The sequence below is a fragment of the Convolutriloba macropyga genome, chromosome 5, assembly GCF_964194025.1.
Source record: "Convolutriloba macropyga chromosome 5, txConMacr16.3, whole genome shotgun sequence".
NCBI classification, from domain to species: domain Eukaryota; kingdom Metazoa; phylum Xenacoelomorpha; order Acoela; family Convolutidae; genus Convolutriloba; species Convolutriloba macropyga.
The window spans coordinates 11,396,641-11,411,059 of record NC_134472.1 but is presented as its reverse complement, the minus strand read 5'-3'; the positions used below and the strand labels follow the sequence as shown (position 1 = coordinate 11,411,059).

At 36.0% G+C, this 14,419-nt stretch overlaps 2 protein-coding genes across 2 annotated transcripts in view; both read left to right on the top strand.

Moving 5' to 3' along the window:
- Positions 1-112: 112 nt before the first annotated feature.
- Positions 113-11,278, top strand: LOC142339794 (NAD-dependent deacetylase sir2A-like). The gene is made up of 2 exons (XM_075390063.1): positions 113-573; positions 10,985-11,278. The coding sequence occupies exons 1-2, from the start codon at positions 418-420 to the stop codon at positions 11,174-11,176; spliced, it is 348 nt and encodes a 115-aa protein (XP_075246178.1). The 5' UTR covers positions 113-417; the 3' UTR covers positions 11,177-11,278.
- A 752-nt stretch (positions 11,279-12,030) lies between these two features.
- LOC142339134 (uncharacterized) overlaps positions 12,031-14,419 on the top strand; it is a 38,530-nt gene continuing 36,141 nt past the window's right edge. Inside the window, exons 1-2 of the mRNA XM_075388883.1 lie at positions 12,031-12,339; positions 12,659-12,849. Coding sequence (XP_075244998.1) covers positions 12,168-12,339; positions 12,659-12,849 — 363 coding nt within the window. The 5' untranslated portion in view covers positions 12,031-12,167. The remainder of the gene's footprint in view (positions 12,340-12,658; positions 12,850-14,419) is intronic.

Here is a 14,419-nt window from a genome sequence, read left to right as displayed (position 1 = left end):
ATTAGTTTTCTTTCGCCATTTGGTGAAATTGTGAACGTTGTGAATAATTCTAGTCACACTTTGTTCATAGCAGTTCTAGTTCAGTTTTTCATGTATTTTATTTTGGGTTTAAAGAGATTAGATGAGAGATATGAGATTGAAATATATTTTTACCTCTATAAATATTTCATCTCAAAAGTGTTGAAGTTTGAATCTCATCTTGTAAAGCAACAGTTCATAGATAAACATGGCTCTTGTTTTCGACATTTTCTTTCATAAGTTAGGAGCACCAACAATATTTATACGAACAGGTTAAACAATCGTTCTTTTGAAGAACCTCCTATATTAAACTACGTGATTTTCAGATCTGAATTGCATTTGGACCTTGACTGAGTAGAATTTTTGTAAGAATTGCCATCATTGCCTTACTATAAAGCAATGTTTGCTGTGAATGTGAAACTTGATTGTGCCCATGTGTTGGCCATGAACGAACAGGACTTGGACTCCTTTTCTGAGAACGACCTGGACGCGGAGTGTTCCTGCCAGTTTCAAGACTGTCAACAGCAGGAAACTTGGATTTGTCTCACTTGTAAGGTCAGTCAGTGCTAAGAGGATATTAGAGTACAAAGTTCCACAAGGTGGCTCGGTGATGTGCGTTCACACAATTTTGTATGCACATTTTTATTGCAAAGATCAGCTTGGTTATCAGAAACAATTCTGCAGGGAGCACTTTGATTTTTATAGCTGCCAAGCTGTAAGCTGAGAGTAGCTATATTGCGGTGCTCTTGGTTTTTTACAATTCAAAGATTTTGAATTGTATTGGGGCGCTGTCTTTTTTTGAGATCTGTTCACAGAGTGAAATTGGAGTAGTGATTTTGGTCACGCCGAAACAGGCAATGGAGCGAAAAATCAAGTGCTTTTGCAGCCGGAAATGTTTCGCTCTATTTTTAAAGTAGAGTGAGAAAACGATGTTGGAACAAAAATTTGCTTTCTCGCTAGTGGTTTTTTGTTCACATTCGGCAATTTCACTTTGATGTTTACTGTGTTTTCGTTTTTTTTGGATCGGTTTTTTAATGCGTTTTCCCAATCCATTCACAGCTCATTCTAGGCCTAGTTTTTTTTTGAATTGAATTTTCATTTCTCGCTAGTGGTTTTTTTGTTCACATGCGGCATTTTGACATTGTTTTTCAGTTTTTTCCTATTTTTTTGATCTGCTTTTTCTCAAATTGGTTTTCTCTACTCACTAATAGTCCACTCTAGGTCTAGTTTTTCTGTTTATCTTATGAACATTCTTTGAATTGTACGTCAGGACTTGTCCTGCTATGTTTTTTGTTTCGTCGTCCGTCGCTCTTTTTTCGTTTTACATTTGTTGACTTCTCAAAGCTGAAAAGTCAAATTTTCTGAATGACTTCATCCTCTCAATAACTGCTTTTGCGCGCTTGACGTCATTTCCCACTCTCTTTAGCAAAAGTTTTTTGCGTGATGAGATTTTGATCATAAGTGACTTACCTCACTCAATAAAAACGACTTTTGCACTCTAAAATTTGAGTTTATTTTGAATTAGTTTAAGGTGAGAGGAACTCATATGTGTAATAAGGGTCCCTAATGAAAAGGCTTCTGCGCAATGAATGTTAACAAGCTTTATTTATTTATCGTTTATTTTTTACATAGCTTTTTGAGCGGCGTCGATAACTTTTTCAACTTATATCTGTATCTGTTTCTATCTCTATCATACGGCACGCAAGTCTATTCATTCGCAGCTATTCCGGCAATCTGCCGGCCATGTTTTATGCTTTAAAAGAGTTTAATGACTTCTGAGACGGCCCATTGTTGTAGTATTTTGACCTTACGTACAAATGACTTCACTCGATGTTCACGGTATATCTATCTTCTGTTTCTGATTTCTGTCTTGTGGTTTACTTCAGTCTTCAGTTCTTACTCCCCGCTCATTGGTTGAGAACAAGTTTGTATGAAAGGTGTCAATATCCTTACAATGGATAAAGCAATGGATAAAGCCCTGTTTGGGCCAGTATTTAAAATATAAAATAGTATAAATGCAGTATAAATAATAGTATATAATAGTATTTAAAATATAAAATTTTTAAAATATATAATATATCTAGGGAGCTCATGCTAATTACATAGTTGCTGATCCCCGAATAGCGGTAATTGATAAGTATGAGTTCACTGAATGCTACGGACAACCCCTGCGACTGAAAAGAACAACTATTATATAAGACAGCCAACATTTTGAGTGTTTGGTTGCTCTCGTAGAGAAGCAATTATTGTAAACGTGTCTTTTTTGCAAAATTTTCGCTTGACCGTTTTGACTTGTCGAGTGACTTTTACGCCCTTGACTTTTTGTGTTTTGCGTGATCTAAAATTCTCTCTCAATCACAATTTCAAGCTGCTGAACTCAATTGGCGGCAACTTAATACTAAAAGTCAAATGAAAAATGCGCCGAAACTGGTGACCTTTTTCACTTTAAATCTTAATAGTGGTATATGTTAATCTCTGTGGTTATTTGAAGCCCAGTATTGAACTTCTTAGTCCCATTGAGGCTCCCTCTCCCCCCCCCCCCGACTGAAGCAGGCTGCAATTGATTAGAGCTCCCACTAGTCGTTCGAGAGCAATTCTTCCGACGTTTAGTCTTATGTTTTTTTTAAAAGTTGCCGATATTCGGCCGAGGATTTCGATTTAAAAAGGAAGAAATGTCATTCCCATTTTTGAGCAGTTATGGAAGTGACATTCTTGTTCATCTGCCGAATAAAGTGCGTATCCTGCATTTGTAGCCGCTTTAGTGAGAGTTGGATTTTAGCGACGAAATAAGTATTCAAATGCGCCAGGTTTCCCCGCTTTCCAAGCAGGGACAGAGATGTCTCCGGGGCGTGATAAGCTCTCTAGAATGATGTTTGTTATCTCTAATGGTGAGAGGTTCGCAGGTGAGCAAGCAGACAAGATTTTTATCTCGAATCCGGTCGTGTCTTGCAATTGCGTCTCCGCGACCGTGGCACGCAATGGCATGATCACCATAGATGTCAAGAACTCCTGCTTTACAGAACGGGCACTTTCTTTCTGCGTTCTAGACAGGGAAACCCAACCTGTATTTTCCACTAGCTCCAAACTCATTCAATGCCATATGAAGCCCAAGAGCTGCCTCAACCAGATTTCCGAAGTCAAAAAAATTATCCAACGATTGATGATAAAATTGATAGGCTTTCGAAACTCACAGGCACTTCAAGTTTCACTAGAAAATTTCAAATTCAAGATATGGGGCCAATAATTTTTCGCTACAAAGGTTGTCTGAATAATGCATGTATACACACTCGGGGAACGTTGTGTTTTGTTAACTGATTATTGAAAAATGTTCTAAACTTCAATAACTTTTCGATAAATACGAAATTCGAAAAAAAAAACAATTAAAATATTCTATGCGCTATGTTAATGGTCTTTCCAATGATACCACTCATATCTTTGTACGGCAAATATATCGATCGTTCAAATAAACAGTATATCGGATTCCCCCCGCCTTCGCATTGGGTGCCGGAACAATAAAATCAGACTGCCAGATTACCCTAATTTTCCGGATTCTCTCCAAATTTTAGATAATTTTCGTTGAGTTTTCCTGATGACGATAATACCAGTTGTTAACTATTTATCATTCAGCCCCGTGTTATAGCTAAAGGTAGCAAATGCATAAATCGGCAATCGGCATATTGATTTTGTGACAGCTTTTAAATCGGCGTTTATCCTTGTGATTCGCTAGGCATGGTTTTACCTATTGACGCTCATTATGTATAGTCAGCTGAACATTTGCTTTGCAGCGAAAAAATTATAATTTTTAAGAATAAAAGTTAGTTGTATCTAATTGTCTTAACTCAAATTGTGACAAAATTTTATTAGCTGGGAATGGAAGTGTATTTTCATTGGAAACAAAGTAAAATACAGTCTTCATATCGTCCCTGTTTGATGCCTGGAACCTTCATCATTTTTGTTGAATGGAATAAAAATACCGAATTTTTTTTTTCTTTGCTTACAACGGAACACTTCAGACAGAGAAAATTGATAGCATGATTTGGTGGTAATTGCGCCTATGATAATTTTTGGGTACCATACGTTTTATGTCGTGAATTCCTCAATACTTCAAAGTTTTTTGTCCTTAATTTTGCATGTTTTGAAATAGTTTTTGCCGGACTCGTATGATTGAACTGGGCCGTTCTTCGCTGGACCGTTTTTGTTTTGTTGGAAGAACGACAGGCGTGAACCGATAAAGTCCAGGTGTCCCAAGTTTTTGCTGTCCTGATTTTTCACCCGAATTGAAGATTCCTATAATTGGAGATATTTATGTCTCAATCAAATATAAATAGTCCCATTAATGGATACCAAAATTCGGTTGAAGTGACAGGTGTGAACATAAATGTTTCAGATGCCTTATCAGTCATTTTACTGCATTTGTTATCTATAAATTATTGTCTGATATTACTCAAGAAATTGAAGTCAGGGTTTCAAATAATAAATGTAAGTTTAGACTTGTCAAATTGTTTCTCAACTGGGCTCTAATAAGGCAATTAAACTAAAAACCTTAAACTTTTAAAACCGTTTCCAATTCAATAGTGACAGTAGAAAGCTTCAAGTTCTGTATTAAGAAGTAAATTCCTCAGCCTGGAAATTCTCCCAATACGGCGGCTAAAATTGCCGCATTTTACATTTACGCACGTTAGCTAACTGATTGGCGTAAACGGCGAGCACATTCACAGTGGTGCTATTGGGAAGCAGGTCACTCGAAAAGTCATTAAGGAGATGATGTTAGAATCTAATTTTGAAGCCCGCAGCAACCTTAGTCTCTGCGAAATTGCCAATAACCAACTCTCTCACAAACCGAAATTAAGGAAATATTAAAATCTTTGAGGTTATTGAGGAAAATTATTGTTGAGTCGAACGCTTTGTTATAAGTCGAAATAAGACGATATTTGTTATTTTTTGGGATCAGCCTTTCTCCAGAACAGTTTTTTAGATTCTCTCATGACATTTGGAGTCAAACGGAAAGTAGTCATAAAAGGTAAAAAAATGTAACAACTGATTGGGTTGATGTTTGGCGTCATGAAGTACAAGCCTTGTTCAGCGGATCCCACCACGGAGTTTGGTAAGTTTTGGCTGGATTTTAGAAAGATGCCATTTTGTTGCTGCCTCGTTGAGTAACGTCGACGCATCACATTGTGACTATGTAGAGATTTTGATCTCGTTCTCTCTATGGTAGGAATTCTAATTGAGAACAAAGTCTAGAAACATTTAGATATGAAAGTTGCATATCCTAGCTGCTAGCAGATTAACTTTCTGTAGCTGCTGGCAAAATAAATTTCTCTAACTTTTCTGTCAAAGGCACTGTTAATTCTGTTTGACCTGCTGATTTGTTTGCCCTCAAAGTACGTCAATATCTTAACTTCACCATTTCAATCGGGAAATAAATTCACTTGACCTTTTCAATCGAGATAAAAATGAAACTTGATTCAGGTTAATATTTGGTTGGATTTTGGGATATATTATAAATTGCAGGGTGAAATAACTAACGGTGAAGACGTACATTTTCATATAATATGAGTTACATATGTGAGGTTTAGAAAAAGTAAAACCACAGTGTTCATGCAATAAAAATGAACAATGCACCGAAAATGCTAGTTACCTTTTTGTGAAGGCAATTTTTGTTATTGGTTGAACAATGCTTACGTTTAACGGTTTTTACAGTCCAAATGTTTTGGATTGTGTTTCTGCACTGGCTTTTTTAGACATGTTCAGACTTTTGATGACTTCTTGATGGCAATGAGAAGTCAAATAATTTCTGAATTCATAATATGTGTTTGTTGGGCCTCATTTTTTGTTAATAGCATCTGTTAAGCTTTGAGCCCTGATTTGAAATTCTTGTCAATAATTAACATAATAAACCATAAATGCGGAATATTTTAAAAGGCTTCAATAAAATCAAAAATTTTTTATTGTAAGGATCCATGGCGAGATCAAGATCAGCCCTAATATTGTTGGGCGTCTAAGGAAGCACCTAATCGTTCACATACTCGCGAATTAGATCAATTTTTAAACAAATTTTTTCATTATATCAAAAATAAATAATGCATTTTGTATCGAGTTCAAATTTGCGAAAAACTGGAAATGTTATGCGAAAAACAGAAAATTCCTGAGGAATCTTAAAGCCAGCGCTATTACAACTGGGTCTTTTTTGAGCTTACAAAGAATATGTCCGCAGTTTTGGGTGTCTACTTCCAGCAAAGTTTAAAGAAAGTGGACTAAAAAAGCATATTTGATTCCATTTTTGACGAAGTCTGAGTTTGGAAAAATTAAGAATAAATTTTAACCAAAATACTCGGATTGAACAATTCAGCAATTTTAATTATATCACTCACAACTCTACGATGATTAAATCGATAGGCCCGAATTTAGTGAACAAAAAACCAATCTGAGTATATATTTCCTCCCCTCACTAATTTGGTTCCGAACAATAATCAGATAATAGCTGATGATTTGTGTTTTCGTATATTGTTTGTAAATTTCTCTTTTTCTGTATAGGACTTTTATAAGCAAATTTATCGAGAAGTTTTTAGTCAAAAAGCTAATGTCTTTAATGAATTTTTGAGAGTTTTTGAATTAAAAATTTCTGAGTTTTTGAACTTCGTCTTTTTTTTGCTTCTTGCCGACTTGTTATCTAGTTCTATTGTGGACCGGTAGCATCTGTTTTGTAGTTTTGTACAATTGAAATTGTGATTTTGGATTTCATCTGATGGTATTCCGAGTTTGATACAATGTGCTTTTAAAATTTACTTTTTGCCTTAAACGCACATTACCGAGCCTCCTTGTTAATTTTTATATTTTGCCTCTTTTTGTGTTCACTGCCTATTCCGATCTTTATGCTGCTTTGCGTTCTAATTTGCACGCCATGCTTTACAATTGTTCAATTAAATCAGAAGTTTTACTAAATGGTGTGTCATTACTCGTTTTAAATGGCTGATATTTTATTTCTATTACTACCAACCGCTTAAGGCCATTCCAATTACTCAATGTGATTCAAGGTTCAAACGAAACTAAATTTGTGCATTTTGAGCCTCCAGTTGAATTTATCATATCTTCCGAGTTATTGGCTTGTTATTGACGACCCCCCCCCCCCCCCCCACACACACACACACACACACACACACACACACACACACACACACACACACATTCAGAAAATTATCGCCCCAATTATGGTATGTATATCGATCGTTCAAATAAACAGTATATCGGATTCCCCCCACCTTCGCATTGGGTGCCGGAACAATAAAATCAGACTGCCAGATTACCCTGATTTTCCGGATTCTCTCCAAATTTTAGATAATTTTCTTTGAGTTTTCCTGATGACGATAATACCAGTTGTTTACTATTTATCATTCAGCCCCGTGTTATAGCTAAAGGTAGCAAATGCATAAATCGGCAATCGGCTTATTGATTTTGTGACAGCTTTTAAATCGGCGTTTATCCTTGTGATTCGCTAGGCATGGTTTTACCTATTGACGCTCATTATGTATAGTCAGCTGAACATTTGCTTTGCAGCGAAAAAATTATAATTTTTAAGAATTAAAGTTAGTTGTATCTAATTGTCTTAACTCAAATTGTGACAAAATTTTATTAGCTGGGAATGGAAGTGTATTTTCATTGGAAACAAAGTAAAATACAGTCTTCATATCGTCCCTGTTTGATGCCTTGAACCTTCATCATTTTTGTTGAATGGAATAAAAATACCGAATTTTGTTTTTTTTCTTTGCTTACAACGGAACACTTCAGACAGAGAAAATTGATAGCATGATTTGGTGGTAATTGCGCCTATGATAATTTTTGGGTACCATACGTTTTATGTCGTGAATTCCTCAATACTTCAAAGTTTTTTGTCATTAAATTTGCATGTTTTGAAATAGTTTTTGCCGGACTTGTATGATTGAACTGGGCCGTTCTTCGCTGGACCGTTTTTGTTTTGTTGGAAGAACGACAGGCGTGAACCGATAAAGTCCAGGTGTCCAAGTTTTTGCTGTCCTGATTTTTCACCCGAATTGAAGATTCCTATAATTGGAGATATTTATGTCTCAATCAAATATAAAAAGTCCCATTAATGGATACCAAAATTCGGTTGAAGTGACAGGTGTGAACATAAATGTTTCAGATGCCTTATCAGTCATTTTACTGCATTTGTTATCTATAAATTATTGTCTGATATTACTCAAGAAATTGAAGTCAGGGTTTCAAATAATAAATGTAAGTTTAGACTTGTCAAATTGTTTCTCAACTGGGCTCTAATAAGGCAATTAAACTAAAAACCTTAAACTTTTAAAACCGTTTCCAATTCAATAGTGACAGTAGAAAGCTTCAAGTTCTGTATTAAGAAGTAAATTCCTCAGCCTGGAAATTCTCCCAATACGGCGGCTAAAATTGCCGCATTTTACATTTACGCACGTTAGCTAACTGATTGGCGTAAACGGCGAGCACATTCACAGTGGTGCTATTGGGAAGCAGGTCACTCGAAAAGTCATTAAGGAGATGATGTTAGAATCTAATTTTGAAGCCCGCAGCAACCTTAGTCTCTGCGAAATTGCCAATAACCAACTCTCTCACAAACCGAAATTAAGGAAATATTAAAATCTTTGAGGTTATTGAGGAAAATTATTGTTGAGTCGAACGCTTTGTTATTGAGAAATAAGACGATATTTGTTATTTTTTGGGATCAGCCTTTCTCCAGAACAATTGTTTAGATTCTCTTATGACATTTGGAGTCAAACGGAAAGTAGTCATAAAAGGTAAAAAAATGTAACAACTGATTGGGTTGATGTTTGGCGTCATGAAGTACAAGCCTTGTTCAGCGGATCCCACCACGGAGTTTGGTAAGTTTTGGCTGGATTTTAAAAAGATGCCATTTTGTTGCTGCCTCGTTGAGTAACGTCGACGCATCACATTGTGACTATATAGAGATTTTGATCTCGTTCTCTCTATGGTAGGAATTCTAATTGAGAACAAAGTCTAGAAACATTTAGATATGAAAGTTGCATATCCTAGCTGCTAGCAGATTAACTTTCTGTAGCTGCTGGCAAAATAAATTTCGCTAACTTTTCTGTCAAAGGCACTGTTAATTCTGTTTGACCTGCTGATTTGTTTGCCCTCAAAGTACGTCAATATCTTAACTTGACCATTTCAATCGGGAAATAAAGTCACTTGACCTTTTCAATCGAGATAAAAATGAAACTTGATTCAGGTTAATATTTGGTTGGATTTTGGGATATATTATAAATTGCAGGGTGAAATAACTAACGGTGAAGACGTACATTTTCATATAATATGAGTTACATATGTGAGGTTTAGAAAAAGTAAAACCACAGTGTTCATGCAATAAAAATGAACAATGCACCGAAAGTGCTAGTTACCTTTTTGTGAAGGCAATTTTTGTTATTGGTTGAACAATGCGTACGTTTAACGGTTTTTACAGTCCAAATGTTTTGGATTGTGTTTCTGCACTGGCTTTTTTAGACATGTTCAGACTTTTGATGACTTCTTGATGACAATGAGAAGTCAAATAATTTCTGAATTCATAATATGTGTTCGTTGGGCCTCATTTTTTGTTAATAGCATCTGTTAAGCTTTGAGCCCTGATTTGAAATTCTTGTCAATAATTAACATAATAAACCATAAATGCGGAATATTTTAAAAGGCTTCAATAAAATCAAAAATTTTTTATTGTAAGGATCCATGGCGAGATCAAGATCAGCCCTAATATTGTTGCGCGTCTAAGGAAGCACTTAATCGTTCACATACTCGCGAATTAGATCAATTTTTAAACAAAATTTTTCATTATATCAAAAATAAATAATGCATTTTGTATCGAGTTCAAATTTGCGAAAAACTGGAAATGTTATGCGAAAAACTGAAAATTCCTGAGGAATCTTAAAGCCAGCGCTATTACAACTGGGTCTTTTTTGAGCTTACGAAGAATATGTCCGCAGTTTTGGGTGTCTACTTCCAGCAAAGTTTAAAGAAAGTGGACTAAAAAAGCATATTTGATTCCATTTTTGACGAAGTCTGAATTTGGAAAAATTAAGCATAAATTTTAACCAAAATACTCGGATTGAACAATTCAGCAATTTTAATGATATCACTCACAACTCTACGATGATTAAATCGATAGGCCCGAATTTAGTGAACAAAAAACCAATCTGAGTATATATTTCCTCCCCTCACTAATTTGGTTCCGAACAATAATCAGATAATAGCTGATGATTGTTTATAAATTTCTCTTTTTCTGTATAGGACTTTTATAAGCAAATTTATCGAGAAGTTTTTAGTCAAAAAGCTAATGTCTTTAATGAATTTTTGAGAGTTTTTGAATTAAAAATTTCTGAGTTTTTGAACTTCGTCTTTTTTTTGCTTCTTGCCGACTTGTTATCTAGTTCTATTGTGGACCGGTAGCATCTGTTTTGTAGTTTTGTACAATTGAAATTGTGATTTTGGATTTCATCTGATGGTATTCCGAGTTTGATACAATGTGCTTTTAAAATTTATTTTTTGCCTTAAACGCACATTACCGAGCCTCCTTGTTAATTTTTATATTTTGCCTCTTTTTGTGTTCACTGCCTATTCCGATCTTTATGCTGCTTTGCGTTCTAATTTGCACGCCATGCTTTACAATTATTCAATTAAATCAGAAGTTTTACTAAATGGTGTGTCATTACTCATTTTAAATGGCTGATAATTTATTTCTATTACTACCAACCGCTTAAGGCCATTCCAATTACTCAATGTGATTCAAGGTTCAAACGAAACTAAATTTGTGCATTTTGAGCCTCCAGTTGAATTTATCATATCGCCCCAATTATGGTTTGTATATTTGTGATGTGGTGATGAGGGGGGGGGGGGGGGGGACAACACTAAGTAAGCCGGGGCTATAATGATATATAATCAATGAAGTATTGTGTTGATTTAGGCGATTCTGTGTAGCAGATACGCCAATGCACACATGCTAATTCACTCAGACGAGCAGAAACACTTTGTGGCTCTCAGTTTCATGGATTCTTCTGTTTGGTGCTTCGAGTGTAACTCGTACGTCGATCATCTTAAGCTCAGAGGCATAACTGAAAGAGCTAACCAAAAGCCAATTTCAGCTCTCATGGAATAATTTAAATAACAAAATAGATTTCCATTTGTTTTTCGATATTTATATACATATCTAACACACTTGTGTTTGTATAGTCGCCAATTAAAAAATAATGAGTTCTTAGTTTTTGATTCAGGTAGGCTTTTTGGCTTCTGAGCTAGTTACGAGCCTCCTTTTCGATGACATGAGCTTAAAGTGACTGATAATTCATACCGAATCTATCTTTTTTTGTCATTTTACTGTATCTGAGTCATATTCAGTTATTTTACCATGCCTTTACAAATCTACGATGCATTTGCGACGAGAAACGAATGACTTCTCAGCAGTCACGTATTTTGTTCTTTTCGGCGGTGTTAATTAATTCACATTTTTGTGGTGAATAATTTCTGTAAAAGTGTGAACCGACCAAGTTTTATGTGATTAATTTTCAGTTGAAGATTGTCATTTCAGAAATCAGAACAGCGTGACGAGAGATTTTTAAAACAATAATCTATTAGTCATGAAAAGAAGTTCAATTTTAGTGAGTAATTATTGTTTTTTTTTGTGGTAGCAAACCGCTTTAATCACCAAATCGTAGATCTAATTAACGAAAAAACAGCTTATGCTGATAAAACTGCAAATTGAGCTCTATGGTGATTGTTTTTCTTAAATGAAAATTTCTTAAAAGAAATGCCGCGCTGTACTGATTTACGCTAATATTAAATGGAAGCGTACCATATGCTCTTTTCAAACTTGTGCGAATTGTACAGTGTAAACTGTAATTTAGTGATTCACATTCGCTACAATTTTCAATTCATTAATTTAAACAGAGAGCTGAAAACCGCTCGAGTTTTCGCTCCTTTAAATTAATTAAGCTGCATAGATTTTTCTGTTAATTTTGTTTTGTAATTTTGTGTTTTTTTTTCAGAGAGATATAGTTATTAATAATAGTTATAGAATAGTATAAACTATAGCCTATTATTATTCATCATATTCCATACAGCAACAGCAATCTCAGCCCGCGAACATCAACATGATCAGCAGTGATTTGAGTTTGACACCCTACAAGAAGAAGCTTTGCACCCACTTCGCCAAAGGGCATTGCAACATGGATCTCGACTGCTCGTTTGCGCACGGAACTGGCGAGTTGAGAACTATGGAGAACCCTGCCTTCAAGACCCAACTCTGCACCGCTTACGAGCAAGGTTAAAAGATTTGAATTTTTAAAATTTCTGTCCTAATTGTGCTATGAATCCCCCCCCCCCCGGGTAATCTTAGTCTTCAAATTTTCTGTATGACCTTGTTTTTGTTCTGCCTTGTTTTGAGATATGTAAGTTCTTAGAAATTATATAACCTGAGAAAATTTCTTTATTTCTCAAAGAAATTTTATACCCCACATCCTCCGGTAGACTCAATGATCGTCTATAATTGATGGTAAAGTCGTACACATTATTTGTAATGCTATCCACACATGTAAAAAGTATATTCAGGTTATTATACGTTCAAAATTTCCATTTCGCTCAGGTGGAATTTGTTCAATGGGCACGGACTGTCTATTGGCGCATGGACAGGAAGAATTGAGGCCACTGGATGACATTGTGGAGTCGGGGGGAACTTCTGGCAATGTCGGAGGAGGCCTTCTCACTCACATGAACGGGTCCGCGACACCTGTACACGAGGGAACTGAGAAGACGGGAAAGAAGGGAGCATACAAGGTAATAACTCTCGCATCCCTGTACACAATGTGATTGACGTTCTGTTTAGTTGACAGTTTTTCTGTGCTCCTAACACGCGAAAGTAGCGCTCAGTACTTTAATTTAACTTGAAACTTGTGCAATTTTGAAACTTGTAGCTCGCTGTTCAATTCTGATGAAAATGTGGATCTGCCCCCCCCCCCCCCATTTCTGCTGCCCCCAACTTTACTATGTTAAAAATATGCTGAACGGCCAAAGGAAGTGTGCACCCCCTAGTTTTACGAAGAAGAAATTCAATTTTTTACACCATTGATCCCTTACACTAGTCCTCTTACCTACCTATGAGATTCAGGTAAAACGCAAAGATCACTTAACAAAATCGCAATGTAATGTTGATGAACTCCATCCAAGTTTCACAGAAAAAAACTTGTCACAAGATATGTTTCAGGTTTGTACAACTATGGCCATTTTGTACTTGTGTTAAGTATTAGAGAGAGAAAAGATGTAAAAAAAATTGTGACATAGCCATAGTTGAAGAAACCGGAATTAATATCACATCTTGTGACAACTTTCTTTTTACTGTGAAACCTGGATGGAGTTCATCAACTTTACATTGCGATTGAAATTCAGATAAATTCAGATAATACGCAGTAAGTGAACGCTGCGTATTATCTGAATTTCATACATAGGCGAGAGAACTAGTTTAGGGAGTCAATAGTGCAAAAGTTGTTTCCGAACTTTAATTTTAAGTAACGTTGCCTCAAAAACTGAATTTTTACCTGGTAAAACTAGGAGGTGCTACCTTACTTTTGCGGTTCAGCGCGTGTGCCCGGGGGCGTAGAAGTTACATGCCCACTAAGCGGAGCGGGGGGGGGGGGGGGGGGTTCAACAGATTAGATCCGAAATGTGACACCTTAAAGCCTGATACCGTAAACCTGGAACTATATCCTAACTCATCAACCTACAGACTCAATATAATTACTTTCAAATATTGTTTGGGGAAAAAACGGGATCGATTTGGTGCAAATCTCGATCGGAAAAATAGATTCTGAAAAGATTTATAGGTTAGACAGAGTAACGACGAGAGCTCCCTAGCCATTGCTGCGCAACTTTTTTGAGAGCTATGATCAAGAATGAGTCGACGCTTGGTGTCAGCTTTCAGAAAGCTGTTGTTCAAAATTTGCCCGCTATGTTTTCGTCGTCAAGATTTTTGTTATGACCATATGACGTCACAACCACTTCAAATCTGTTTTTGTTCACTCGTTCAGGCAATTTGAACTGAAAGGAATGCGTGACGTCACTTCTCACTCTTGTCGAGTGAGTTTTTGTTCATTCGCGTGATTACGTTTTTGGTCACATGTGACTTATCTCACTCTCAAAATTGACTTCCTCACTTTGAAGTTGACTTTTCACCTTCAAGAACGACGCGACGCTTGGCGTCAGCTTTAAGAAAGCTGTCGTTCAAAAGTTTTCCCCAACTACACTCGTTAAGCAATTAAGCGTTCAGATCGGAAAATCACATAGTATTCTACCCGTTTTAGAAGTTAATTTCCAGTAACGTTCCGATTTCTTCAAGTTTCATATGAATTGA